This window comes from Cavia porcellus, unplaced genomic scaffold, assembly GCF_034190915.1.
Source record: "Cavia porcellus strain 051 isolate PalLab524CR breed Dunkin Hartley unplaced genomic scaffold, mCavPor4.1 scaffold_27, whole genome shotgun sequence".
In the NCBI taxonomy this organism is placed as follows: domain Eukaryota; kingdom Metazoa; phylum Chordata; class Mammalia; order Rodentia; family Caviidae; genus Cavia; species Cavia porcellus.
The window spans coordinates 31589985-31617917 of NW_026947510.1; the positions used below are offsets into that span (position 1 = coordinate 31589985).

General features: G+C 34.2%; 1 protein-coding gene across 2 annotated transcripts; it reads right to left on the reverse strand.

Annotated features, from left to right (window-relative positions):
• Positions 1-19: 19 nt before the first annotated feature.
• Cd163 (CD163 molecule) lies at positions 20-27933 on the reverse strand. Of its 2 annotated transcripts, XM_005003802.4 has the most exons (17): positions 27777-27933; positions 26665-26751; positions 25443-25763; positions 22398-22718; positions 19634-19957; positions 18807-19124; positions 12286-12600; positions 11874-12188; positions 11408-11500; positions 11014-11328; positions 9039-9359; positions 6747-7064; positions 6525-6548; positions 6198-6305; positions 4898-4993; positions 3644-3699; positions 20-1226 (listed from the first exon to the last, which is right to left on the reverse strand). In XM_005003802.4, exons 1-16 carry the CDS (start codon positions 27820-27822, stop codon positions 3653-3655), a joined length of 3369 nt encoding a protein of 1122 aa, XP_005003859.1. In that variant the 5' UTR covers positions 27823-27933; the 3' UTR covers positions 20-1226; positions 3644-3652. The 2 variants fall into 2 exon arrangements, with proteins under 2 accessions (XP_005003859.1, XP_063094197.1); XM_063238127.1 differs by lacking the exon at positions 9039-9359.

Consider the following 27933-nt stretch of genomic DNA (forward strand, 5'->3'; position numbering starts at 1 on the left):
AACTTGAAGCTGAGTGAGCTTTGTTTTATTTATTTTTTTTATTTTTTTATTTTTTTTATTTAAAGAAAAGGAAACGAAAAAAAAAATACATGGAGATTAAAAAAAAAGGGTAGAAATAATACTAAATTACAGACACACAAAAGGTAAGAAATTGCCAGTTGATAAGTTACAAATTGTCATCTTCGCTGAGTGAGCTTTGGACACACTTCTTGAGAATCTCAAAGACTTCATCCATAGGGGAATAATTTATGAAAAGTCCTCAGAAAACCAGAAATAAAATTACCATATGATATCACAATGTTATTTCTGAGTAAATGTTCAATAAAATTAAAATCAATGTGTCTAAGGAGAAATTTATATACATATTCATTGCAGCACTATTCACAGTAGCTATGATATAGAATCAAAGTGCTTTCATAAAATAAATATAATGTGAAGTCGAAAGTGCACCGTTCTTCTGTCTTTAAAAAAGAGACCTTATCACTTGTGACAATGTTAAATGAAATAAGCCCAACACAGAAAGATACACAAGACCTGATCTCACTCACATGTGAAATGTAAAGCTGGTAAGCTCACAGACTAGACTAGAATGGTGGTTACTAGGGACTACAGGGGATATCAGGGAAATGTTTGTCAGATGTACAAAATATCAGTCATATAAGGAGGAGTAATTTTAAGAGATCTATTGTACAACATAGAAACTGAAGGTAGTAATAATCTATTTTATACTTGAAAATTGCTAAGAGAAGTCGTTTTGTGTTCGCACCACAAAAAACCATAATAAATGATAAATTATTTTTGTTAATTACACTGATTTACCCATTCTTCAATGTATTCAAATTTCAAAATATTATGTATTGTATGATAGATATATATGTTTGTTATTTAAAGCAAACAAGAAAACAACATATAGTATATGCAAGTAAGCTATAAAATTAAAAGACATCAAATTTTACTTAAAAGATTCATAAAATATAATCAGAAATTTTAAAAATTAAGAATAGAAAATACAAACTCAAATTAGTAATAATTTTTATTTAATTTTCTTAAAAGTTTTTCACATATACTACTAAGAAGTCACATTCACAGGTTTAATTTTTAAAAGTTCACCAGCAGTTTTCAGAATATCAGGGCACAAAGGACTCTGTACAAGTGCTATTGAAGACATCGGTGGGAGGGATGGACTTTGGCTCCACTCAGTGAGTCTTCACCAAGATTTTTAAACGCTGAACAAAAGCAGTAAGTAGAAGAATGTTATTTTTCTCTTTCTATATATTATGAACAGAGGAATGCTTTATGCTGTACTATGCTAAAGCTCAAAATAAAAAAAAGTACTATACATTATGAGAAGAAAAAAAGAAATGCAATATTTCTAAATCTTCAATGTACATAAGAATCACTTGTATGCTGTGGAACCACACTGACATCAGTAAAGGCTATTTTTCATGTGATTCTGAAGTACTTATAGAATAGTGATTTTTCTTTAAGGAAAAAGTAGCTTAGTCTTTGTCACATCAGAAAATATTCAAATGTTTGACACTGCCCATCAAAAATTATTCATAGTAATCATTTTATAGACTTGTTAGGATTATATATGTACATACATGTGCATACATGTACATATATATGTATATATATATATATACACACACATAGTGTCACATGTAATTTGTAGACATAAACATATTATGTATGAAGTAAAACCAAGAAAACAATCATGTAAGTAAAATCATATTACAAATTTATGAAAGATTTTTCTTTTTTTAGTTGGTTATATCATAGTTTTTCCAGGCATTAAACCATTTCCTTTGTTTTCAGTAATTTTGCGATTACTAACAAAACTATAAATATAAAATCTTAAAGATGTGTTCTTACTTTATTTGTATAGACAAACATTCTAGGATCACAATAGTTGGATTAAAGGAATTGTGAGGCTTATCATTATTATTGTTTGTATTATTATTTATTGTTATTATATTGTAAAAAGTTACTAGATTGTTTCTCCAAAGACTAATACAAGTCTTCCATTTTCAGTGTTTGAAATAAACTTTTTCTCATATTCCTATCTACAATAAAGTGATGCTACTTTAAATTCTTGTAGGTGATTTATATGAAGTGATATGGCAATTTTAGCTATAATTTGGATTCTTCAGACATATTGATGAATTTGTGTATTTTAAAAATGTTTAGTTGCCATTTGACTTTATTTTATGTAGATTTTTCCTTCCATAATTTTGTTAAATTATGCATTGGATATTGTGTGCAAACATAAAATTTATTCATATATTAATCCATTTCATGGTATATGTAGCTCGTAAGAATAAACATAGCTAACTCGTTTCATTTTAAAGATATTAATACTTTGCATTTTAATGTTTCTGTTATTGTTGTTTGCAGTGTTGAAGACCAAGCACTACATTTCATATACTTATTTTTCTTGAAACTGGTAATTGAACCCAGGGCCTTCCATAAGAGCTACATGTCCAGCCCTTTAATTTTTATTTATTTTTTTTTATTTTAACAGAGAGTCTCAATAAGTCACCCTATTGCTCGGGTTGGTTCATATTTCTTATTCTTTGCTTCAGTCTCCAAGAGTGCTGTGATTATTGACAAGCATTGCAAGCTGGTTTATATTCTATGTATTTTTAAGTGTTCCAGCTTTCACCCCTTTTCTCAGCCTGTTATTTCTTACATGTCATATGTAATATTTGTACAACAAAACCTTTCATTTTTATCCATTATTTCTAGTTATGAAATACTTCCTTAATTATGTTTCTGGGTTTTTTTGTTTTGTTTTGTTTTGTTTGGATTTTTCCTTTTTATCAGTACCAGGGATGGAACTCACAACTGCCAGCTTACAAGGCAGGCGTTATGCCGCTGAGCTAAATCCCCAGTCCCCTTAATTATGTTTCTAAAAATAGAAAGTATATCAACTCATCTCACTAATCTCTCAGTATTATACAGTTTAACAAATTTTCTCCATTTTCATTTTTCACTGTTTTCTTTCATCGTGAGAATAGTCAATATATGCTTTTGAATTAAAAAATATCATTTCCATTTCTGCCTCACTTGTGATGCACCTTTTCCCTGGAATATCTTTCAGTCATTTGTAAGGCTTAACTTGAACACCACATCTTCTTAAAATTCTCCTTCAAGATTTACAGGATAGTTTCTATATTCCACTATCTTACAAAATTTGTATCCTAGCATGCATTGCACAATGTATCATATGCTTTATGTTTTTCCTGACATGATCCTGTAATATCCCTAAAATATCTTTTCACTTGTTATCCAGTTTTTCCTTAGGTCTCTGAATATAGCATTGTTATTGCTCAGCATAAATAGACAATTTACAGAAGGATGGGTCACATTTGCCAAAAGTTGTCAGGTAGTCTAACTGTGGGTATGCAGTTATGAACAACCACACATGCATAAAGGGAAATTAACATGAAAATGCATTCTTTGTTTGCAGCACGAGACAAAATCTTCATCCTGCCAGAGATTTAGTTCAGTAGGGTAAGCAACTGCCGAGTGGGGGCGAGGTCGTAAGTTTGATCCTGGTACAAAAAAAAAAAAAAAACTCTCCATCCTTCAAAGGAATACACTTGTTTTAAACAATGACAAATACATTCCCTTCACTTACCTCACTGGGTTATAAAGTCCCATTCTCATCACTGTGGCTCAGAGTGGCTTGCTTTTCTATTCCAAAAACAGAATAATATTCAGACACTGAAATTAGTCCAATATTAAAGCCACATGACTCAATGGAGTGTTCTGAGTGAAAGAAAATAATTTACTGGGAAATGCAGCACACTTTCCCTTAAGTACCAAAGAAGCACTTTGAGCATCTAAGAAGACTGTTCCCAACAAAGAAAGTAACCAGCTGCAGTATAAGGCATAGAACATCTTTCCTAGCCCTTAAATATGTTTCCTGAAGTAGCAGTAGCAAATGCCAAATCCCTTGGATTGAGCAGTGAGATCAGCCCCTCTCACAAGCAAAGGTGCCCTTGTGCAGCGAGGACCGTGATCACTGGGCTATTTCTCACAGCCCCATACAGTTATGCTGCCCAGACAGACTCAATGCATTTGTGGAGGTTCAAGCAAATAAAAGGAAGTACTAACAGGTGAGAAGTAAAGCCACTGTTAGTTATGGATCCTCTTGGAATAAAGATATGGAATATTCAACCTTATATACCTTCAGTAAAAACAGAACCAAATACCAAGTTTAGGAAAGACAACCAAAAGGGAGTGGCAGTGCAAGGAAATATGAGTGAAGATATAAGTCAGAAGACACAAACCATTGAAAATATAGATTCAGCAAGTCTAGATAGCAGATATGCAACAGGAGCCCTAGCATAATACCACACAACTATGTACAGGATTTCTACTAAATGAATTGACTTTACCTATTTTTGTGCCCAAAGTCCCATGTGCCTCAGTGAATATTCTAATTTGCTTCACAACTAATAGCATTATACAATCTATGTGTATCTCATAACATCATGTTGTAACCTTAAATATGCACAATAATTACTCCAAAACAAAGAAAATGCAAAATGTCACCCTGATTTTCTTTTAGAGATTAATTTCTGTTTTAATAAAATCAGGAAAAAGTAATGATATTCTCTTGCATTGCTGTTGGTACCTATGTCAGAAATAACAATGGGCCAGTAAAGCTAGAAGCTTCCATATAATTACAATATTTTTTTTCTCTAAAACTAGCTTTCAGTTCATTACTATGCTTTCCCCCTTACATATATCCAAACCTTCTTATTATAAGATTTGAATCTTCTCCCATTGTTCATCAAAGTGGAATATTCAGTCTTGCTTGCAGGCATCATTCTGAAACCCCCTCCTCCCCAAGACCCAGCTACAGACTCTCAAAGAATCCACTGACCAGAGGAAGCATGCAGATCCAGATCATCTATCTTCTGTCTCGAATTCATCTCTTCATATCGAATGTGGTGGACGAAATGCTCCCCTCTTGAGAAAACTGACAATAGAAGTCCTAGGTTACCAATCAACAGACCACACAGTCTAACTTTCTTTCTTCCCTGTGTTCTTTTCTCAGCAGTGTAACCATATCTAATCCTTTCCCAGCCTGGCATTTTCTGCTTTCCCCACGGAATGCTACACATTTGAATGAAATAGGCACAATGCTAAAGCACTACCAGTGGCACCATATAGTAACCAACCTTCCCCACAAGGAAGCAGCAATCAGGAATTTATAATTTGCTAGAGATTTTTTTTCTAAATTCTTCTTAAAATATTTCCTTTCCTTCCATCTCATGATGAAGTTCTTTTCATCTTTCATCTGCACTGCTTCAAAATGTCATTCCTCTTAGTACTAAGGTCTTCCTTCAGTCTTTTGTATATCCTGTTGCCAACAGATTTCCTAAAAACTAGCTTAACCATTGTACTTCCTGGTTTGATATTGTAATGGCTATGACTCATCTTGCCTTTTAATATAAGAGCATCACAATTTGTTCCTTCCTCATCAGCAGCTTCTGTTCGTATGCTTAACTTTCTCTTCAGACAAATAAATATGCCACCTATGATACTCTTTACACCTTCACACATAGTCCTTCCTTATCCCTGGATTGTACCTCCTTGATTTCTTTAAACTCTTCTCTTAAAAGAGTGTCTCAAAAGCTTCTTACAAGTCTTTCGTATTCCCTTGGCCCTTTCAGTTAATAAGTGCCATGATGCATTTGTTTCTTTTCACATATATGTTTAATGCAGTGTGACTGTTTGCATGTTTGGGTTTCCCACTAAACTTGAAGTTCCCATGAAAACAAAACCACTCTATAATCTATTTATTCTCCTTCAATGCTCAACATGTTGCTTAGTTGAATGATTAAACTTTTTTAATAAGGATATTACATTATGAGTAAATAAACGAGCAAGAAAAGCTTCATCTAGGCCATAAATATCATATCCAATTTGAAGTGCCCATTCCATAATATCCTAATTAAATATGTACATGGTGTACAGAAATCATCAATGCAACTCAGTCCCCTTATCCCCAGTGAAATATTTCCCCTTTATTTTGTAAAATTTCTCAGATCTATCCTAAGTACCTATTTCCTGTTTATTTGATACATGAAGCTATTTCTCTTGTCATTGTTGTTTCTTTTAAATACCAAGAAACCCCTTATCCCATAGACACATTAGAAATGCCAAAATTTGATGCAGACCTGTGAGCCTTTGTATCTGTCGCTTTTTCAAAATCCAGGTGAGGAAACCAATGAGAAGTGCCAACAGAATGACTCCAAAGATTACCAAAACAACAAGAGACTTGTGCCCTTAAAAAGTGAATAAATAGATAAATAAATAAATGAATAAATAAATAAGCATCAAGAGAGATAAAGATGTCTGATGTGGACACTAAGTACTACATATCATTTTACTTAATTGCAGGCTCCCTAACGTAAATTCAAGGCCTCAGAACTCCTTTGGACCTAAACTTTCTGAAAAAGAAGAGTGTAGCTGGTTGGTCCCATATTCACAAACCCCAGCTGTACCTGATGGCATTGATTCTGAAGTTCCTGTAAGAAAAAAGAGAAAGAAATGAAATTTGGGAGTAATAGAGTAAATATTTCCCATTCCTTTGGATAGAAACATCAGGATTGTCTCCCCACCGCATCCCTGTGCCAATACATGCCGTCTTTAATAGGACAACGTGTAATGCACAACCTCTCTTCACTGCCAGCTATTCCCAGCTTACCCAGGTTCTTGGCACTGACCTGGCAGGCACTGCACTGCAGCGTCTTCCTTGTGCCCACAGTCACTGTACCCCCATTGTTTGGCAGGACAGTCCCACAAGGAAGATTCATTTCCTCTGCATTTCACTTGGCTGAGCCATATAGGTCCAGTGCCCTGACCGAAAGCTGCTTCTTTCAGCGCCTTCACGGCCTCGCCACAGCCGAGCTGGCGGCACACCACTTGGGCGTCATTTAAGTCCCAGGAGTCATCACACACAGTCCCCCAGGAGCCTCTGTGCCAGACCTCCACGCGTCCAGAACAATGTGCAGGTTTTCCCTGATCCTTAAGTCTTATTTTGTCTGAAAAATCAGAGACACTTTAGATTATTACTGAGAATATTAAAGCTTCTGAAAGATTACAGAAGAAAAGAGACGTTTAGAATTCTGCTCTTGAAATCTGTTTAAAAACTCCATTGCATGTGCAAAAGTGTAAAGAGAAGCTATAGAATGAGGGAAAATGTTTGGTCATATATTTCTCCAAGGACTGACATCTATATATAAAGAACTCAAATTTTAAAAAAGAAAGAAAGGAAAAGAAAACAAAACAAAACAAAAATAAAACTAGATACTCCAAATTAATAAAACCATCAAAAATGGGAATAAAAATGAATAGATACTTTTCAGATAAAGAAATGCAACCGGCCAATAAATACATGAAAAAGGTTAAATATTGTTGGCCATTTGAAAAGTGCAAATTAAAATAATATTAAGATTCCATCTCATGGGGCTGGGGATTTAGCTCAGCGGCATAAGCGCCTGCCTTGCAAGCAGGCAGTCGTGAGTTAAATCCCCGGTACCGATAAAAAGGAAAAAGACAAAAAAAAAAAAAAAAAAAAAAATTCCATCTCACTCTATCAAGAAATCAAGCAATAAGAAATGCTGACAAAACTGTGTGGAGAAAATAGCCCTTTTTCATTATTGGTGTTAGTATAAACTGAGATGATAACTATGGAAATCAATATGGAGATTTCTCAAATGCCAAAACAAAAATTCCATTTTATCCAGCTATTCTCTTTCTAGGTATCTTTGCAAAATAGTTAATAACATCATACTGCAGTGATGTATGTATACCCATATTTATAACAGTGCAGTTCATAACATCTGAATCTTATAAATGGCCTACATGCTCACTAATGGATAAAGAAAGCATACTTATAAACAACGGAGTGCTGCTGTGAAAACATAAAGGTGAGGCATGTGAAAGAAAATGAATGCACCTAAATCAGACACACAACCTTAACACTGTATGATTTCCCTTATATATTAAACATTAACATATAGATAAATGTGAAATAAAAGATCATAGAAGAAGAAAATGTAATTGTATTCTAACTAATTGTATTTCTTCTGTTGACTTAGTTTCATTCCAATATGGTGTGAGATCTCACTTTATAGGATTTCCAATATGTTGAATATGTTAAGGCCTTTACTGTTGCTATGAGCATAGTCTATCTCAGTGAATATTTCTGATGGTTTTGGGTGGACTGTTTGCTTTCCAGGTTTTGCACAGTGTGGTGCTCAAGGTTAGGCAAGATGTTTCTGATTTTGACTTCTATTGTAGATGCTTGTACTTTTTATAGCTAGAAATTTTTGAGGAAGATGTTTTGAAATTTCTGGTGATATTTGTGGAAATATGATTTTTCCCTTCAGTTTCATGTTTTGCCTTATTTGGTTGGGTGCTTTGGTTAGTAACATATGTATTAAAAATTGTTTCTTCTTACTGGAGAACTTCTTTTTATATTATTATATCACCATAGTCCTTGTTAGTTTTGAGGTACAAGTTTGATGGTGTCAAATTAACCTAGTTTCAGCAAGTTTTGTTGAGTCAATAATAGACTAGTGTGTCTATCTGCATAATGTTTTATTTGATCTGACCTTTTATGTTTATCTTATACTTGTGGTATCTTCTGAAATATTTTTATATTTCTTAAATTGATATGTGAGGCAATTTATAGAAACAAAATATACCAGGAACTGGGAAATTGCCATGTAGACTCAGAGTTTAAGGAGCATACAAATGGGGAAAAAAACTGTGGGACTAATTTTTAGCTATATTTTTTCTTATGTCAATTTAGCAAGATAATATTTGAACATGATTTGATAATTTGCACTATGCAGATATAATAGATATTACTCAGATTTCACCCTTCCTGCTTCATAAGGTCTATAAAGATAATGTGATGTGAGACTAGAAAAATAAAACCTTATGTGCTTTTCAGAAGAGGGTGGTGGAGCTGCCTAAGGGAGATTCCGCAGGAACCAGTAAACACTTACTGTCACATGTGATCCAAGTTTCTTCAGCTGGGCTGGCCAATCTCTGCCTCCAAGGAGAGGATGTACACTGCCACAGTGTGTCAGGTCCTATTGGACACTGCACCTTGTCTACCCACATGAGCCTGGATGGTATTTTATCTGAAGATGCAGGTTCCATGGTTCCATTATCTCCACAGCCCAGGTGTTTGCACACAACTCCCATAGTGGTCTCGGACATGTCATTCCTGCCGACGCTGCCCCAGACACCATTGTAAAACACTTCCAGACGTCCTGAACAGGTGCCCTGACTGCCTTCCCCTGTGAGTCTCAGAGACATATACTCTGAGATGAAATAAGAATTAGTAGTTAAACAACTCTTGAGATTTGGAAGAATTGTACCACTGTAAAGTGAGAGATGTTTTAAAAATAAACACATCTTCTCAAATACTAGTATTTATTTAGTGACTTCTTGATGATTTAGTTGATCTTAGCAAAGTATAGTATTTATTTTATCATACTTGCAGATTTTATAGCCTTGGATTTTCTTTTTTTTTTTTAACTTTGGATCTTTTTTACAATGTTTCATTGATGTTTTCCAGACCTAATTAAAGTCCAGAGCTTTCCTTTAATTACAGTTTGATTTTTTTCATGAACTTACAGTAATTTTAACCTCAAGGATCTTACTCTGTTATTGTTTAACTGATACACAAAAATTGTGCATGCTTTGTGGAGATAGTGCAATAGCTCAATTCATGTGTGTATATCTTGTGATCAAAGTGAAGTGTTGAGCATATTAATGTCCTCAAGTGTTTATCCCTTTTGTTCTTATTTCTTTTTCCTTTTATTGACAATTGTCTTTGACAGTTAAAATTTAGTGAGATACAGGCACTAAAGTCAATATTCTGTGTACACTGTCTTAAAATGAAATACAGTAAATCCCTGACTCACAAACACTCAGGTTATGAATTTTCATCGATATGAATCGATCTTGCATTATGAACATTTATAGATGCTACTAAATTATGGATGTAGCTCACATATCTGTTCGACATTATCACAGTTGTGCTGCTATGTGCCAACTGAGTAGTATGATAGTGTACAGTAGTTCAGTTCAGTAGTTAGGAACTTACTGTATTTATGTGTGTTGGGGATTTTTTATGCTTTGCATTGTATATCTGTATCAAAGATATTTAAGACTCATTTTGTTGGTCTTGCAGACCAATCAAACTTAAAAAAATTCTCATGATGAAACTTGTTCATCAGTTAGGGACTTACTGTATTTCCCTGTGAATCTTTAGATTTTTTGTGCATGTCTTATACTAGATTTATGTCATTAACTATGAATCAGTCAGTCTGCCTGAAAAATATTTTTACTCGTCCATAATATCATGTTCCTCCACATATTCTTTCTAGTTCATGAGAGCTTCTAAAGTTTATCAAGGAAAGAACAGTAACCTCTTTAAACAGTTTTTTTTTTTCTTTGTACTTAGGATTGAACTCATGCACCCATGCCACCGAGCCAAATCCCCAGCCTCTGACGTTTTTAAATAGTTCATGATAGTATAAGAAAAAAAAATCTCTTATTGAACAGCCACTTAAGCATGATGATTGTCTTCTTTTATGTAGAATGATGCATGGTATATGATTCTTTTTTATCTTATTAATCTGCTTAAATGCTATTATTTTAGGCAAGTGTTGGTTGCTAATTATTTTTAAATACCCATTTCTATATCTATAAAACAATATCCTTATTAAAATCTTCATGATATCCAAGCTCATTTCTGGATTTCACTGTTTATGATATCATACTATATTGCAGATGAGGCAGCACTAACTTATCAAACTCATACTTCTGGGATCTTAACTCTTGCAATTATCTCCTTGATTGTTAGGATTTTTAGGAAACTCTTTCAAATTACTGTAATTTACTTCACTACACTTTCTCACATCTAACTTTTGTCTGTGTAATTGTGACCAGGGTTATTTGTGAAATTACCTGAGCAGATAACTCCTGCATCTTCTTTATGCCTGCAGTTATGCTGACCCCAGCCATGAGAACGACACTGCCATATATGTTTTTCTTTTCCATTGCATTGTATCTCATCAAGCCAGATAGGTCCTGTTCCTTCTCCAAAATGTGCAGAACCAGTAGCATTAATGGCCACACCACAGCCCAGCTGTCTGCACACCACGTGAGCATCACCCAGATCCCAGCTGTCATCACAGATGGTGCCCCAGGAACCCTCATGGTAGATCTCTACTCTCCCAGCACAGTGACTATTTCCATTTACCAAGCGCACTTGACTGTTTTCTGGAAAATAGAACAAAATACTAATGAAAAGCACTCTTAAGGACTGAAATCATTTTCAGGGGTAGCCACTGTTTCTTACCTAAGCAGGTAACAGCACTTTCTGGTGGAATGGAAGAGACGGTTGGCTCCGGAGATGATGCATTGCATGGCCACAATCTCTGGGACTGATTTCCTACAAATACCAAACTGTTCCGTCATATAAGATGCTAAAGTTTAGGGTGAAGAATAGGCATTCAAAGAAATGTTACACAGATGAGGACAAATATGGTTTTCAAGAGAAGAGAAGATGGGTGGGTAAACAAGCCTGTGCTTAAATCAGGTGCTTTGAGTAGAGTATGGCCCATAGTGAGTACTAAATAGCAGTGAACATTCATGACAACTAAACACTCATCTTCTAAAAAGACAAATGAGGCTAATATTCTGACATACTCCTCATTACCCTCAAAATGAATGACTCCCTTTTACTTTTCTTCTCTGTCACACTAAGAATACCTGGTCTTAGCACAACCATAGGAGGTGCTCACTATAGCCTGTCCTTGTCTTACCTGAGCAGATGACAGAGGCTACTTGGCTTTCAGAACACAGTGATGCACCTAGAGCGGTTAAAGGGCAGTCTCCCATGTGCTCCTCAGTCCCTTTGCAGTGAAACGTGTGCCTCCAGACCAGGCCATTTCCTCTCCCAAAATGTGCTCCTTCAGGGGTAGAAAGGGCAACTCCACATTTCAGCTGCTGGCATAATACATGGGCATCTTCCATGCTCCAGTGAGAGCTGCAGAGGGATCCCCAGACTCCAAGTACCTTGAGTTCCACTCTTCCCTCACATGAGGACTTGCCATCAACCAGGCGAATTTCTGTGTATCCTGGAAGGGTATAGAGCTTTAGAAAGATGGCTGTGACTGCCTAACCCTTCTCCCTTCCCACTATGAGAAAAATGCGAAAATGCTCTCAGAATCTCACTTGAGCAGATTACGCCAACTTCTCTGCTGTGATCACAAGTCCCATCCTGGCGAGGTGCGAGTGGGCAGAGTGAAAGATGGGACTCGCTTCCTTTGCACTGAAACTCTTCGGTCCAGATCTGTCCTTTCCCTTCTCCAAAGTAAGCTCCCCCTAGGATAGAGATGACTGAACCACACTGAAGTTCTCTGCACAGAACACTGGCAGCTTCCAGAGAGAAGTCAGAATCACAGACTGAGCCCCACTTGTCCGCATGCTTCACTTCCACACGACCAGAGCAAGGCATGTTTCCATCAACCAGCCTGGGCTCCCTGTGGGCTGAAAAACAACAGCACTTCAATGAAAAAATCATGATTTCTATATTTTCTCTCATTATGAGGTAAAGAATTGGGATAAAGAAAGGAGATGGTGGGTCAGAGTATTTATTGATCTTGCACTGGTATTTGTCTTTGATTTTAGCTTAGAGGTGATCCTGGAATATTCTAGATGTCCCATTCCTCATTGGATTTCTCCTAGAACACTGAAAATTTCTATTCCTGCTGCCAATTGCCTCCACCCAGAAGTAATTGCTCTTTTCTTGTAGCATTCTATTCTCGTATTCACACAGAAAGTGGATCTAGCTACTGTTGGTCAGTTCTCAACACAGCAGTCAGGATTTGGCCTCAAATTTCTATGGTTCTAATTAAAATGTATCAGTATAGTTTTTAAAATGAGCGTTAGACTTCTCCTCATTGACATCTACACTTCACATGGGTGAATTTCCATTATCTTATTTCTCCTTTCTCCATTCTGAAACCCATTCATTAACCTAAACTCTTGCATCAAAACTCTTCCTTGAGTCATTGTTCTGCCAATATTTTCTACTGTGTGGACACCTGTCAATTAGCAACAAACAGATTTTTATACACACTTTTCAGTTTTATGGTAATAAATGTACCTTTTTTAACATCTGAAAATTACAGTATTGAAAAATACAAGAAGTGTCTTATGATAATCCCACTGTAATCTTTACTCAATTAATAATATCCAAACCAGACTGGAGTCACTTGTACATGGACCAATTTTTATATCACCACAAATTGTGGTAACAATAATGATATAGTGAACATTAAGTGAATACCTGTTAAGTGTGTGATTTTAATAAGCATTTACCAAACACCACACCAGTCTTTCAAAATGCTTGAGAATACAATTATTAATAAAATTCAAACTTTACAGACTAGGAAGCGGAAGTAACACCAGGTGTGTTGGTTTGCTAAAGTCACATAAAAAGCTAGAAGAGGTTAGAATTTGAAGTCAGGCACTATATTCCAGAACTTAGAACTTGAAGTTTACAGTGTCTGTCACACCTAGAACACAATTCTTCTCTGTATGCCCTGCTATTGCTTAAATGTTTTGTCGCCATCTGTCATGGAGTTGGAGACCTTTGCAGGACCTTTCTGAGTGGGCTTCCTTCAACATTCTCTTTCCAAGGACTCTATCCCATGATCATCCATATATAACTAAATTCCAAATATTTTCAGATTATTTCTTTGACATTATTCGAAGTTTCCTTACCAATTGTACAATAATTTATCCTTATAGCAAATATTATTACATGCCTACACCATTGTCTGACATTGTGTTAGTCATTTGAAGATGAATACACTAAAAAGTCTATCATAAAGTTCACTTATCCTTGAAGATGAGTCATTTTAATATTATGATTATAATTATTACCACTGCAGCTCATATTTACCACATACTGTGTGATTCCTGTGAGGCTGACATTTTTGTTACATCAATTCATTTGCCAGGGATGAGTAGGGTGACAATACAAAAAGTCTTAGATTCCCCAAAGTTTCTCAGATATTAAAATTAAAGAAATAGGATAAATACTAATTTCTTAGCATATTTTACTATATTCTGCTCTCTTCATAGCAAGTTTAATATCTGTGACTCTTTTAATGATGCTCAATGTTCAAACCAAAAGGTATTTGGACACGTTATAATTTTTTGTGCTCGTGTGCTCTGAAAAGAACTTTTCTATCTATACTGTAGGTACCTGCCTGAAAAAGGCTATTTCGTTCAGAGGTTGCTCAATTTCAGTTAGATTAGGAGTTTTCCAAATAGAGTATGAAGAAGAGTATAATTAATACAGTCATAAAACCGAATGGTGGAAATGAGGAATTCTATAACATTTAGTATAGCTGAAATTTAATATATAAATAAAAAACACACCAAATATAATAAATGGAACACTGACTGGAAAAGTGTTCTGTGTCAAGCAAAACAACACAATCATCAAAATAAGTAATTATTTCCCTTACCAACTTCAGAGATAATTTGAATAACATAGAAAATGCAAATACTTTAAATTCATGTTTAAAAATGAAATCCTTTGAAGAACTACAAATACAGTGTTAACTCTAACATTTAAAAAATAAATACAAGGCCCAGGATTTAGCTGAGCAGCACAAGCACCTGCCCATCAAACGTGAGATCATGAGATCAATCCCTAGTACCAAATAAATAAATAAATAAACAAAATAGTTTAGCATAAGTCTGCTCTCCTTATGATTCTCCACAAGTCACTCATCCTCATGATTCCCCTGTTGCTAGTACCATGGTATAGATAAAACCTCAGGTTTAGTTAAAGTCTCTATTCTAGTTTCCTTTCTGGTCATATAAATGTAGGTTAAACTTTTCCAGACATGACTATATTCTGTATTACAGCACTATAAAATACCTCAGTATTTCAAAATCTCACCAAATATTTACTGTCTCTTAAAACAAAATTGAGATGAAGGTGTTGCTTTTTAGTCATGGCTCAAAATTAAAGGAAAATGATGTCTCTTTGATACAAGATACTTCAGTTTGAAGTCTTGTAACTTATTTTTTGGATTCTTGTATGAACATAAAATTCCTGTAAGGCCTCCTTGATTGGAATGGCGCCAATTCTGTTAAAGTTTGGACAGACCTGAAACCTTAAATAAAGGAAGTTCCTTATATCAAGCCTCAAATGAGATTTTTTATTTCTTCAACTCACTTGTCTGGAACAACTTTAAGCAAAATAAAATACAAACAATGAAAAATAGACCAAAAGCAAATAAAAATAAACGTTTTCATCTTCCCTGATGAAAACTTGTTTTATATTTGCAAATAAGTCATTTCTGTAAGTGTTTTCATTTCCTTTCTCTGAAAATATTTGAGTATAGGACAAAGAAGAAATTCTTCCACTCAAAAAGAAATTTAGGCTCCATTTTATATTTTATGAATATGATAAAACATGTCTACTCTTATCATGGGTTGGCTTCCTTATACCACTTAATCTGTATCCATAATTAGAATATTGGAAGCTTAGCTCCTTAGAGATGCTTTTTTCTGAAAATTGTAAGACAGTAGTTATTTTATACTGGAGCCATTAAACAAATTTTCTACTCAAATTTATCTCCTTTGATTAACAAAATAAACTTTCTCCTGGCCATGTAACTAGATATTTTACTTTCTTTTTTAAAAAAATGAACAAATCATGAGAAATAATTAGAACTGGTATTTTTGTTTAGTAAAATAAATATATATAGCATTATTTAAAGAAATATAAATAAATTTTTATCTTTTAGTATTTAAAATTTAGAACTAGCAATGTTGAAAACAACACCCTACATCTTAAATACCCTATTCCCAAATTGAGCTTTACCAAACAATGAAATTTATGGCCCACATATAAACTCAATGAGTGCCTCTAAATAAAACAGAATTCTAGTTTTGTGTTTTTTCTTATATCTAAGTTTAAAAGGACCTTAAATCAGAGGCCAATAATTAAGAGAAAGTAGCTGATCTTAGTATAGATCAACCTATGCTAATATTCCCTGTGACTGTAATTACATATGCAAGACACTGATTTAAAATGAGAAATCTATTAAGCTTGAAAATAACTGTTCTACTGCTTTTATGAATAGCTGACATTGGCCAATGCTAACTCAGTTTTGAACCAATGCAAGGTTTTCTAAACCCATGTGGGCAGAAATTGAGTTGTGAAAGTTGTGTACCCCCAGCAGATACTCACTTAAAACCACACACAGAGGTAATGATGAAGAACAATGTACCTGGAAGAACCGCCCCAGCTACAGCACCTGTACCTACCACAGCAGGAGCTAAAGGGCACCTCAAAAAGGAGAACCTACATCATCACACTGACTTCCCACAGAGCTCACACAGCTGCAGCGCAACTCATTATCCTTGCCAGGCAAGATTTAATGGTTACTGCAGTAAAACAATTCTGCATATTTCTTGGTGACCACATCTACTAAAATAATCTTAAACTGCTTATCTGTTTGACTTGTTTCCAATGAGAAAAAGTAAAATATTTGTTTTAGCTACTGTCTTGTTGCCTATGTAGCACAACTAAACAATAATTTAAAATGCAGTAGGAAAATACAGAAAGCTTTCTAAATTTAGAAGGAAATAACCCAATATGCAATTATATTTATGCATGCCCAGATACATGCAAAGCCTTTAAAAATGGTCATATACTGAAATATGTTTATATTCAGCAACACACAGTGTGTCAATGTATATTTAGTATAGATAATACAAAACTATAACAATACTTAAGTTTCAAATATAACTCTTACCTCAAAAGGAAATTCAATTAGATTTTTTAAGAACAAATCCCAGTGCTATACTAAGAAAAAAAATTGCCTCTAAATATAATAATTCATAAAGCTTGAAAATAAAAAATAAAAATCAAAGCAGCGGTTATGATATTAATAGTAGGTAGAATTGATTCAAAACAAAAAACATTCAGTCACAGAAATTTGGGAACATTGAAATACTAAAATGAACAATTCACAATGGCTATAGAAAAATTGTTTGAAGAATCATGTTTCAGGTTATCGTATCATCAATTTGTTAGTTATATGTTGTAGTTACTGATGCACCCAACAGGAAACCTATAACATGAAACATTTTTAGTGTTAAGAAAAAGAAAGTTAATTTAACACCTATCTGAAGACTTAAGGACCAAACAGAATCTATAAAATCAGAGGTAAATTAATTAGAAACAATACAAATCTTAATGAATTAGAAAAGAAAGGTGACACTTTTTCAAAAATATAAATTCTGAGTCTTTAAAAGCAAATGAAGTTAATCCAACAGTCAATCTTATCAAGTAAAAGAAATCAAAAGCAAAAGTAAATGTGCATAATAATAAATAAGAAGATAAACATCATAGATACAGAGGTAATTCAGAAAGCTCTTTAAAACTTTGTAATTATGGTCAAGATATTTTACTAAGTGGAACTTTAATATACAGATATATAGATACATAGATATGTATATTCCCAGTATAACAAAAGAGGTAATACTTAAATATGAGTGTGTTTGAGTTTTTATTACATCAAATACATCTTAAATGACATGTAAATATCTGAACCATATAAAGTTCTAAAGGGTAAAAACAGGAGAACTAGAAATAATAGTCACAAAATATTTACATTATCCTGTTTGCTTTAGGTGATTTTTTAAATTAATTTTATTAGTATACTTACAAAAGGATCCCATTCATCATAGGGGATTTGAAACTGTTCATAATATATCCTAATTCTTTTTTTTCTTCCCTTCCCTTCCTTTCCCTTCACTTCTCTTCCTTTCCCTTTCTTTCCTTTCCCTTCCAAGTTTTGTAGAGGAAGTGGGGAGAAGCATTTTTTTTGTACTTTGAACTTTAAAGCTTGAGAAAATACTTCCTAGTCAAGATTTTTTGAAAAGCAATATAACACATTAAATCTGTCTTCAATAATTGTGAGAGTATAGTGACCACCTAACCAGAAGTGAACATAATTTATAATATGAGGGGAACGCAGTTGGGAGCAGACTGAGTTTGAGGGGTATCTGGGATAAGTCATTGTCTGCCTGTGACTGTGTTTCGCAGGTTTAATGATTTTCTCTTGCAGTTTTCTTTAATATCCTTTTACCAAAGAGTAACAGATGTATGATTACATCACCTGAGAGTTGTTGAAAAGGCTTCACTTAAACAAACTTATTTGTTGTATTTGTATGATTATCATAAAATACTAAAGATTATCCACAGACTGACAAGCTCACAACTCCCTTCTGAACTTTCAAAAGAGATTGTCATGAAATATATGTATATATTCAAAATGAAATTCTTTCATGGTAAGATATAGGAACTAAGGTTAAGTTGTATCAGTTTATTCAAATTACTTATTTCTTAAGTTATTTAGTAATATTCCCATAAAAGACATATTTAAGATCTATTTTAAAATTTTGATCCACTTAATCTTTTACACCTCCATCAATTGAAAAACATTACTCAAATGTCAAAAATGGTAAAAAAAAAAAAAAAAAAAAAACTCCAAGATACAAAATGAATTTGTAAGTTTTCTAAGACTCTCACAACAGAATCTGTGTAGATGTTTTTTGGTTTCATGGTACATCTAGTCATGGAGAACAATGTTTCTTTTCAATTTCAAAAATATTCTTAGAATTAAGACTCTTCTTAACAAGTAGTTTAAAAGTCTTACCTGAGCAGGTAACTTTGGCTTCTCCATAGGAACATGTCTCTTCACTCCATTGCGAATTCTTACAGTCCCAAAGAGAAGTTTCATTTCCATTACAGTTTACTACTTCCAGCCACACTTTTGATGGTTTAGTTTTAGAGTACATTATAGAAGATGTTTCAACCGCAGATCCACATCCCAGCTGTTTGCAAGCTATATCAGCCTCCTGCAATGTCCAGACTCTGTTACATACCTTTCCTACAATTTTCTGAATTTCTACTTCCACCACCCCAGCACAACGGCTGCCTCCACCTATAAGCCTCAGTTCCAGATCTGATCCATCTGAAAAAGAAACAGAAATGTAGACTGTCAACTCCTACCTTGTTTACAACAAAAGGTTGGTAATACTCCACCTTCCCAGATACTTAAACAGTAGAAATTGTCTCAGTGGTAATGTCTTTCCTGACGTTTTAAGGAACAAGTATGGACCACGAATTTGATTAGAAATCATATTGTACTTTTAAGGATATTTTAAATTGTCAGTGGCTGAATCATATGAGCAATTCTGGCATGAAGGAGCGTCCTATAAAAGTGTAACTCTGAGCCTCAGGTAAATTTAGAATTTGAAGTGCTAGTCTCTAACTATATTCTGAATAATTATTATGGATAGTAGAGTTAGACAGACCTCCACACTACTTGAATGCAGAATGTGTCAAAGATTTTCACCATGATAAAGCAATTTCCAACAACAGACTTGTTAGGTATTCTCATCGTTTACATCTCAAAAGCTATTGCTACTCTGGAAGGACACAAACCCTTTCCTGTCTGCTTTTCTTGTTGTTTGAACTTACCAGAGCATGTCACCCCAACATCTTCATGATGATTGCAAAAATGTTTTCCCCACTCTTCGTGTCCACAATACCAGAGAGCAGATTCATGTCCTTTACAGGCAACTCTGTCAAGCCAAATATTTCCAGATCCTTCACTGGCATTTATACGACCCATGGCAATGACGGTAGTTGGACATCCTAGTTGCTTGCACACCACAGCAGCATCCTCAATATCCCAGTGGTGTTCACATACCGTCCCCCATTCTCCTTGGAATTTCACTTCCAGTCTTCCTGAGCAATTAGTCACTCCTCCGTCTACCAATCTCATGCCCATATCCGCTCCCTCTATAAAAGGAAACTATAAGTTAGTTATTAGTTAACAGGAGTAAGAGTGACTATAACTAACTCAAAAGGGGGATATATATATATATATATATATATATATATATATATATATATTTATCCTGGTATACTTACACTGAGAATCATTAAAGACATGAGGAAAATAGGTCAGGCAACAAGACAATGCTTTCCAAAATAGAGAGCTAACAAGTATTCTTAAGAGGAGGTCCAGAGCACAGATTTTATGTAAGATCTGATTGTTTTGTGATCAAATGTTTTGTTAGAATTGTTTATATTTTCTTATTAAAATACATTTGCATGTGGTTAGGTTTTATCCACAAACTCAATTTTGCCTCAATACTTGACACTCCTTTGCACCTCTGGCCACATTACCCATCTGTACTGTCTGGTTTTCATCCAGTGCCTGCCTGTGTTCTTTTTTCCTTCAAAAATAAGGCAAACAGAAGTGAAGCTTCGCCATTACTCCATTTACCTCCTCCAATCATTATTTTTTATTTTGTTTTTAAATTTTAAAAATCAAAATGGAAAAAAATGTAAAAATAATACAGAATTAAAAAATAGTAAGAAATTAACACTAATATATTACACATGGTTATCTCAGAAGTAGTTGCTTGAGTTACAAAATCAAAGTACAAAAAGTGAACAGACAATCCAAAATGTAAAGTAGATATTATAATAATGAAGGTGAAAGAAAGTGCTGAAAGGAAAGAACAATTTGTAGGTATAGATATATAACTGTATATAAGTTTAAGTCTGCAGGATAGGTAATCATACTACTATTTTTTCTGTTACTTTATAAACAAGAATAATTTGTGCTGTCATTGTTTGACAATCAGTATTTCTTAAAGGAAAGAAATTGGTTCTGAAGAATATCCTATGATATTGACATACACACTTCTCTGCAGTATAAATTTCTTGTTTATTTTAATTCCTCCACATGTGTAAAACACACTAGGAAGAAATGCACTGAATCAAAGCCTAGAGATATGTTAACTGAAAGTGTTTTTTCCTAACCAAATCCCTTTTATTCTCCTCAGTTAACAGAGTTTATCTTCCTTATAGGAAAGAATCTTCTTTGTGCTTCAGGTTGTTCTGTCCAACAAGAAAATGCCAATTCAAGAAATGGAGAGAAAAAACACAGAATGTATCAGTCAAGCATCTGAATCTATCCACTTATAAAACTAATTATACCTTCTGAATTTCCCAGTTTTGTAAGCCAATGTTCTCTTATTTCAATATTGGCTTTGAATCAAACTGTCTTCCTTTGCAGAGAGAAAAAGAGAGATCCTTGGTGAAGAAAAACTATATTTTTCTAAGCACTCTCTGGTGTAAAACACACTAAGTCTCTTTCAAACCAAAAAGTCAAGTGAAACAGAAAGAGCAGAATCTGTGCCTATGGAAACCCTGTGTCCTGTCCCCAAATTGAAGTGTGGAATGTGAAAGTCTGCAGAAGAAAGAAGACTGTACTCTGGATCGTTAACCTGATTCTTTCCACAGTTCTAGTAGCAAACTGAACTGGATGAGAACTGAATCAAATGTCCCCTTAAATTCAACATCGAACCTAACTGTTGAATTTGATTTGCTTCTCATCCCACTCGGTTTGCAACCAAAGTCATAGAAAGAATTAAGGTTATGCAGTGAAATATCACTGTATATGCTCACACTGTAGTCCTAGCATAAGTGAAGACTGAATAGGAAACCAAGATTTGAGTTTTGATCATTTGAGTCTATGAATTTGTTTGAATGAGTTTGCAATGAGCAATTTAATGTTGCCAAAGAGGAGACTTGATATCCAGAGAATAAGTGGAAATAGTTTACTATTTATTTATGGCTACTGGGGATTGAATACTGTGCCTTTGCTCTGAGCCTACATCCTGAGTCCTTTCTGTTTTGAGAGTTTTTTTTTTTTTTTTTTTGACAAGTTTTCATTAAATTAGTAAATTCGCTAGACTAAGGTTGAAACTTGCAATCCTTCTGTCTCAGCCTTTCAGAGTGCTTGGATTATAGGCCTGTGCCATGACAGTTTGGTTTGCTCTTAAAACTGAAACAAAAACCAGATTTCTATGTTAAGCCTCCACATGCTTTTTGTCCCTTTTTCTTCTGCCTTTCTTTCTTTCTCTTTTCCTCTTCTGTCTTCTCCTCTCCTCTCTTCTTTTTCCCTTTTCTTTCCCTCCCCTTTCTTTCCCTTTCCTCTCCCCTCTCTCTTGCTCTTTTTGGTAAATATTTTCTTCTTTCCTCATGATGTAGAGTTTCTAAAACTTTCTTCTAATGTCTGTTAATATAAAGCCACAAATATCAGAACTAGAACCCAAATGAAGCAGTACTGAAATGACAAAGGCATGTTCACTATATCTGAAGGGCTCAGGATTTGAGGACTATTTCCTTTCTTTAGCCCTGTCACAAACAAAGGAACATTCCTCACCCAAGCAAATCACTCCAACATCTTCAGAATGACCACAGTTATTTTTTCCCCATCCGTTGTGTTTGCAGGACCAAAGAGTTGACTCATTGCCATGGCATTCAAGATCATCGAGCCAGATAGGTCCAGAACCAGATCCAAACTTTGTTGAACCAGCAAAACCGACAGCAGTTTGACATTGAAGCTGGTTACAAACCACCGAAGCATCTTCCATGTAGAAATGATCATCACACACTGTTCCCCATCGTCCTTGGAATTTGATCTCTAATCTTCCAGAACACCTACCACGCCCATTCACAAGTCTCATCTCCAATTCAGATCCATCTAGAACAGAGGATAGTGTTAAGTGATGCACATTCCTAAGTGGTTACACAGAGTATTCTCAGGATGCTCAAAATTTCATGCTCCTTTAACAATTATACCTGATTTTGGATATTCCCCTATTCTAACCTATTAGAATCTGGTTAAAAATTAGGACTTTCCTTTATGTCTACACATAAGGGAAAATGTTACACATATTAAAATTTTTAAATTTTCTATTTTACTGTATTTCCATTAGTAGGAAAGAAGTTAACACTTTTGCACATAAAAATACACAAAATTGACTCAGTATTGATTTAGCAAAAATTTTGATTTCTAAAACAATAAATAATTAATTTGGTTCATAAATTTAAGTAATAAAAATGGTATGTTGGCTATTGCTTAATCATTTAAAACCCTTATTTTTTACCTTTCTTTTCATAAAAAGTTCAGAAAATAAATAAAAACCTTATTTTTACCTTTCTTTTTTAATAAACAGATCAAAAAATAAATCATTGAAATTGGATTTGAAATTAGAAAATAGGAAAAAGCAAACAGCAAATAGAAAAATGTATACAGTAACTTGAGATGGTAGTTTGCAAGAGCATGCTGTGGAGTACAAATTCTTAAAAGTCAAAAGAATATATAATCAAATTAGCATATTTCTTCTTGTTTCCAATTGAATTGAAACAGTTTTTTCCCTCTTCAGAGCATCTGGTACCACTGTTAGCAAAACCCAGCTTTGTTCATAAGGAGAATTCTTTCTGCCAGCTACCTTTCAGATTTTCTTAGAGCACTAAATTAAATGAAAAAATAAAGGTTTTGAATGAAATTTTAAACATCTGAAAAAACAAAAATTGCATGATTGACTAGGATGTTTAGAAGTTCTTTCTTGAAATATAATTTATTCTTACAAACTGTAAAGTCCAGACAAAAATCTCTACTTAACAAGATTTATTCTTACTATGAGTAACTAATAATAAAACAAATAAGAACTGAGAACCAAAAATATGCACTATCACTTCTAAGTGTTTTGCCTATCATCTTCTTTTTCTTTACAAATTTACATGCTATTATTATTATTATGTTCCACTTCACAAATAAGAAGTTTGAGATTAAATAATTGGCATAAAGTCAAATATCCAGAAAATGGTAGAACTGGGATGTCGAGGGGCAGAGGGTATAGCATCACAGATTATCCTCTGGACTCTAACGATATATTGCCTCAGAGCCTGTGCTAATGAGGTAGAAAATCTGAAAACTGAGTATTGATTAGAATCAGGAAACCCAGAATTGTCGATGTTGCAACTCAACAAAACTATCACATGCATTAATAGCTATATACCTTTTTCTATAAAGGTGAGAGTCCAGTTGTAGTCTTAAGTATATAAACTTCAGAAAGTAACTTCAACTAACTCCCTCCTTACTTATGCAAAAACAAAAAACAAAAGCTAAAGGTACTATGTTAGCTAATCAGAAGTTCTATAGATAAGAATAATTGCCAAAGAGCTTATTAAAGTGCACTGTAGTTCTAAGACTTATTTTTGTTATTCTGTAGTATTGAATGGTTAATAATAAATAAAAAGAGAAGGGGCAGAAGGAAGACAATGAGGAGGTAGAGGAGGAGGGAAAAGAAGGAGGAAGGAGAAGGATGTGGAGGAGAATAAAGAGAAGGAGGGAGGAAGGGTAGGAGAAGGAGAGCAAGGATATGAACAAAGGAGACCTGAGTCATCACGGTAATGAAAGGCAAAAAGCCATTAAAAAATCAGCATTCCCAGCATCTATGACATACTGTACACATTACCATCTATTCTATATTTATTACATAATTGAATCCTCATTAAACTAAAGTGTAGAGAGATTTAGCAACTTCTTATGAAACCATAGCACTATGAATAACTGGGCTGGAAACTGATTCAGCATTTCTTTGGATGATAGATAGCACTGTTTCACTCCAGTGCAAGTGATCAGTTCCTTTTACAGAGGATCTTTCAGGAGAAATGACTCTAGGAGAGACTGAGCAGGGAGGATTTCATGGAAGTCGACAAAATGAGCATGGAGAAATGGGAGCCCAGGGATCAGATCTGGGTCAGAAATACCAGATTTGCAAACAAAAAGAAGTAGCACATAATTCTCTAGGATACTCTTAAGTCACTTTAGATAGAAGTTATAAAAAATACTTATAAATTAAAAATACGTGCAAATGTAATGAATAGTACTAGATATTGAGAAAAGCAATTACACTGTGAAAATATCCTTTCTCCAATAAGGTAGGACTGGTATTTGTGCTATAAGTATTTGTTTCTTTTTTAGGTAGTCACCTTTTTGTATAAAATGTAGTGATTTATGAATCAAATCCATTAAACCAATTGTCACTTGGAAAGGAAAACACAATGACCTTTGAGATCATGATATTTGCACATTATGGTACAATTACTAAAAATTGATAACAGTCACTTTCTCATTGAACTTGGTTTCCAGAGTCTCTTGTTTTTGTTTTTTCTTTCTTTTTTTTTTTTTCTGGATTTGAATTTTCTCATGTTTTCCAAACAGTGAATTTGATAATTTTATGGATGGACTGCATCAGTTCTATAAAAGTGACTCATTTTACTTCTCCAGCCCTCTATGCATTTTTTCACCATGCATTTTATAATGATTATGAAATGTTCAAGGAAATAGGGAGCCTCAGAATCTGACTTAAATCAGAAATGTGCCCTTCAAATTTGCTTTGACTCAGGCAAGTCTTACCTGAGCAGGTGACTCCAGCATCTTGTTGGTGAGTACAGTTAGCCTTTCCCCATCCACTATGGTTGCAATCCCAAAGAGCAGATTCATTCCCTCTACAAGAAACATGGTCCATCCAAATACGTCCAGCTCCACCACTGGAATTAGTCCATCCAGTGGCTGTGACAAGAGTTGGACATCTCAGCTGACTACAGACCACAGCAACTTCCTCCATGCCCCAGCCATGATTGCATACTGTTCCCCACTCTTCCTGCACTTTTATTTCCACTCTGCCACTGCATCGGTTTTCACCATCCACCAGCCTTAACTCCTTTTCTGTTCCTCCTGCAACAATGAGTTAAAATAGCAATCGGTCAAGGTCATAAAGAGCCAGTGCAGAATTAAATTTTTTATATTACTTATTTACCCTTCAAAGTCAAATTTCAAAATCAGGTTTCATCCATGGTACAAAGAAATAATACTGTTTCATAGATCTCACAGGATTGAAGTGAACCAGTGCTCTAAAACCAGGAAAGCTCAGTAACATAGTACTACATGGTATATTATTTGATCATTGAATTTTCTTAATAATGGCAATTTATATAATCACCATGAGGAGTTTACTAGTTAAATAAGATTCTACAGACTTTTGTAGGGATGGGCTAAAAATGATTCTTTTGAATCCCAAAATATGTGTAAAATGGTATTGATCTTAAAAACAATAGTTGGAATGTGACCAAAACTAGTGGATTTAAATGGGAAATAAGATGGAGAAATTTTCCTATTAACTTTCTACCATAAATAAACTCCCACACAGTCCTTCTCTAAATTTTCTCAGCTACCTTATTACCATTATTTGAGCATAATTTAGGGAACCAGTTTCCCCTTCAGCCTGCCTTACTTAGTAAATGTTGGCATTTGAATTTATTAAAATGCTTCTAAAATTCTGATTTGATGCCAGTAATTCTGAAGTTTATTTTCCTGTGATCTCTGTTGTATTTTCAGCTGAACATTCTGTTACATGGCTACATGGTCAGCTTTTCTGAGAGTTTCTTTTAATTAGAAAGAGAAGAAGGCAAATATTAGGTGTCACACAGTTTGCTTGTTATTGTGTGATTTTAATATTTAATACTTCCAATCCATGGAGCAGAGCTTTTGGATGATATTCAGTATACAAAAGAATTATTTATTTAACAATTATTGTGAAGATGGACTAAGACAGAAAGTGAAGTGACAAAGTACTCACCAAGAGAACTGGGTATGAAAGATGCACTGAGAAGTAAGATCACAGCAGTAGTGAAGAGACTCAAGCGGGCTAAACGTCTTGTGAAATCTGTTAAAGAAAGAAAGATAAAAGTAGTGCTTTCCAAAACAGATATTTGGGGAAAAACAAACAAATAAACAAACTAAAGACAAAACAAAACAAAAACACATGGTAGCAGATGCTTGGAGTTAACAAGGACAATCAAACAAGAAAGAAAATCCTTCTAAATGGGAAAAAAAGGAGAAATTTACACTCAGAAAATATCTCAATGAAATAATTTTGAAAATTTTTCTACAAGTACCCTAAGAATATGAAATTAGAAGAAAGTTGAAGGTTGATCAAGTATTGAAAAGGCAAATTTGAAACCCAGAAAACTGAAAAAGGCATCAATGAAAAAAATGTGCAGGTATTCCTGAAGGTACAAAGCAGATTTCCTGAGATTTCTACGTTCTCTTACCTCCTCAATATTTGATTATTGATATCCCCACCTTTATGTCTACCTATTCCATTCTATTAATAAATTTCATGAGACAGTAAATTCTACCATGTTCACTATAATTTAAACACTACCTGGCACAATGCTTGGCAAATACATTGATACAATAATGTGTTACTATTTATATCTGATAAATCCAAATACTGAGATTTTGTCATCTGCGATTCAACACTCCAGTGTTTTTATTACTCTCGTTTTCCTTAATACTCTCACTCAACACTAATTTAAAAATAAAAATGATAAATGATTTTAATATGCCCATATAAGTCATGAAATGGATTTAGCACTGAGGGATTATACTGAATTTCCTGAGTAATTATCTCTAAGTCATTCCTAAATATTCTATCTTTTCTAAAAACCCTTGTTTAGAGACTCAGTACACTTCAGTATAAGCTTCAGTTCCTGGAAAGCTCACTCAGTAGTTTTATATATCCAGGTCATCTCATGTCCTTTTCTCACACCTTTGTTTTGAATCTATGACAGATCAAAATCAGTGTCATCAGCCTTAACTGTTCTTTTTCATTCTAACTCTCCAGAACTGTCAGAATAATTCTAAACTTCATTAAATGGGAAAAGCAGGATAAATGAAATATTTTACCCAAAGATCCAGAGTCTTCAAGAAATATTATTCTCAGTTTGTCCATTCCAAAACTTTATGGTTTCAATAATTTCTATGTCTCCTTGCACATTCCAAAGAAAGTTGCTTTAAAGAAGTGCCACACTCATAATTCAGAAGAATCATCTTTTTTATATAA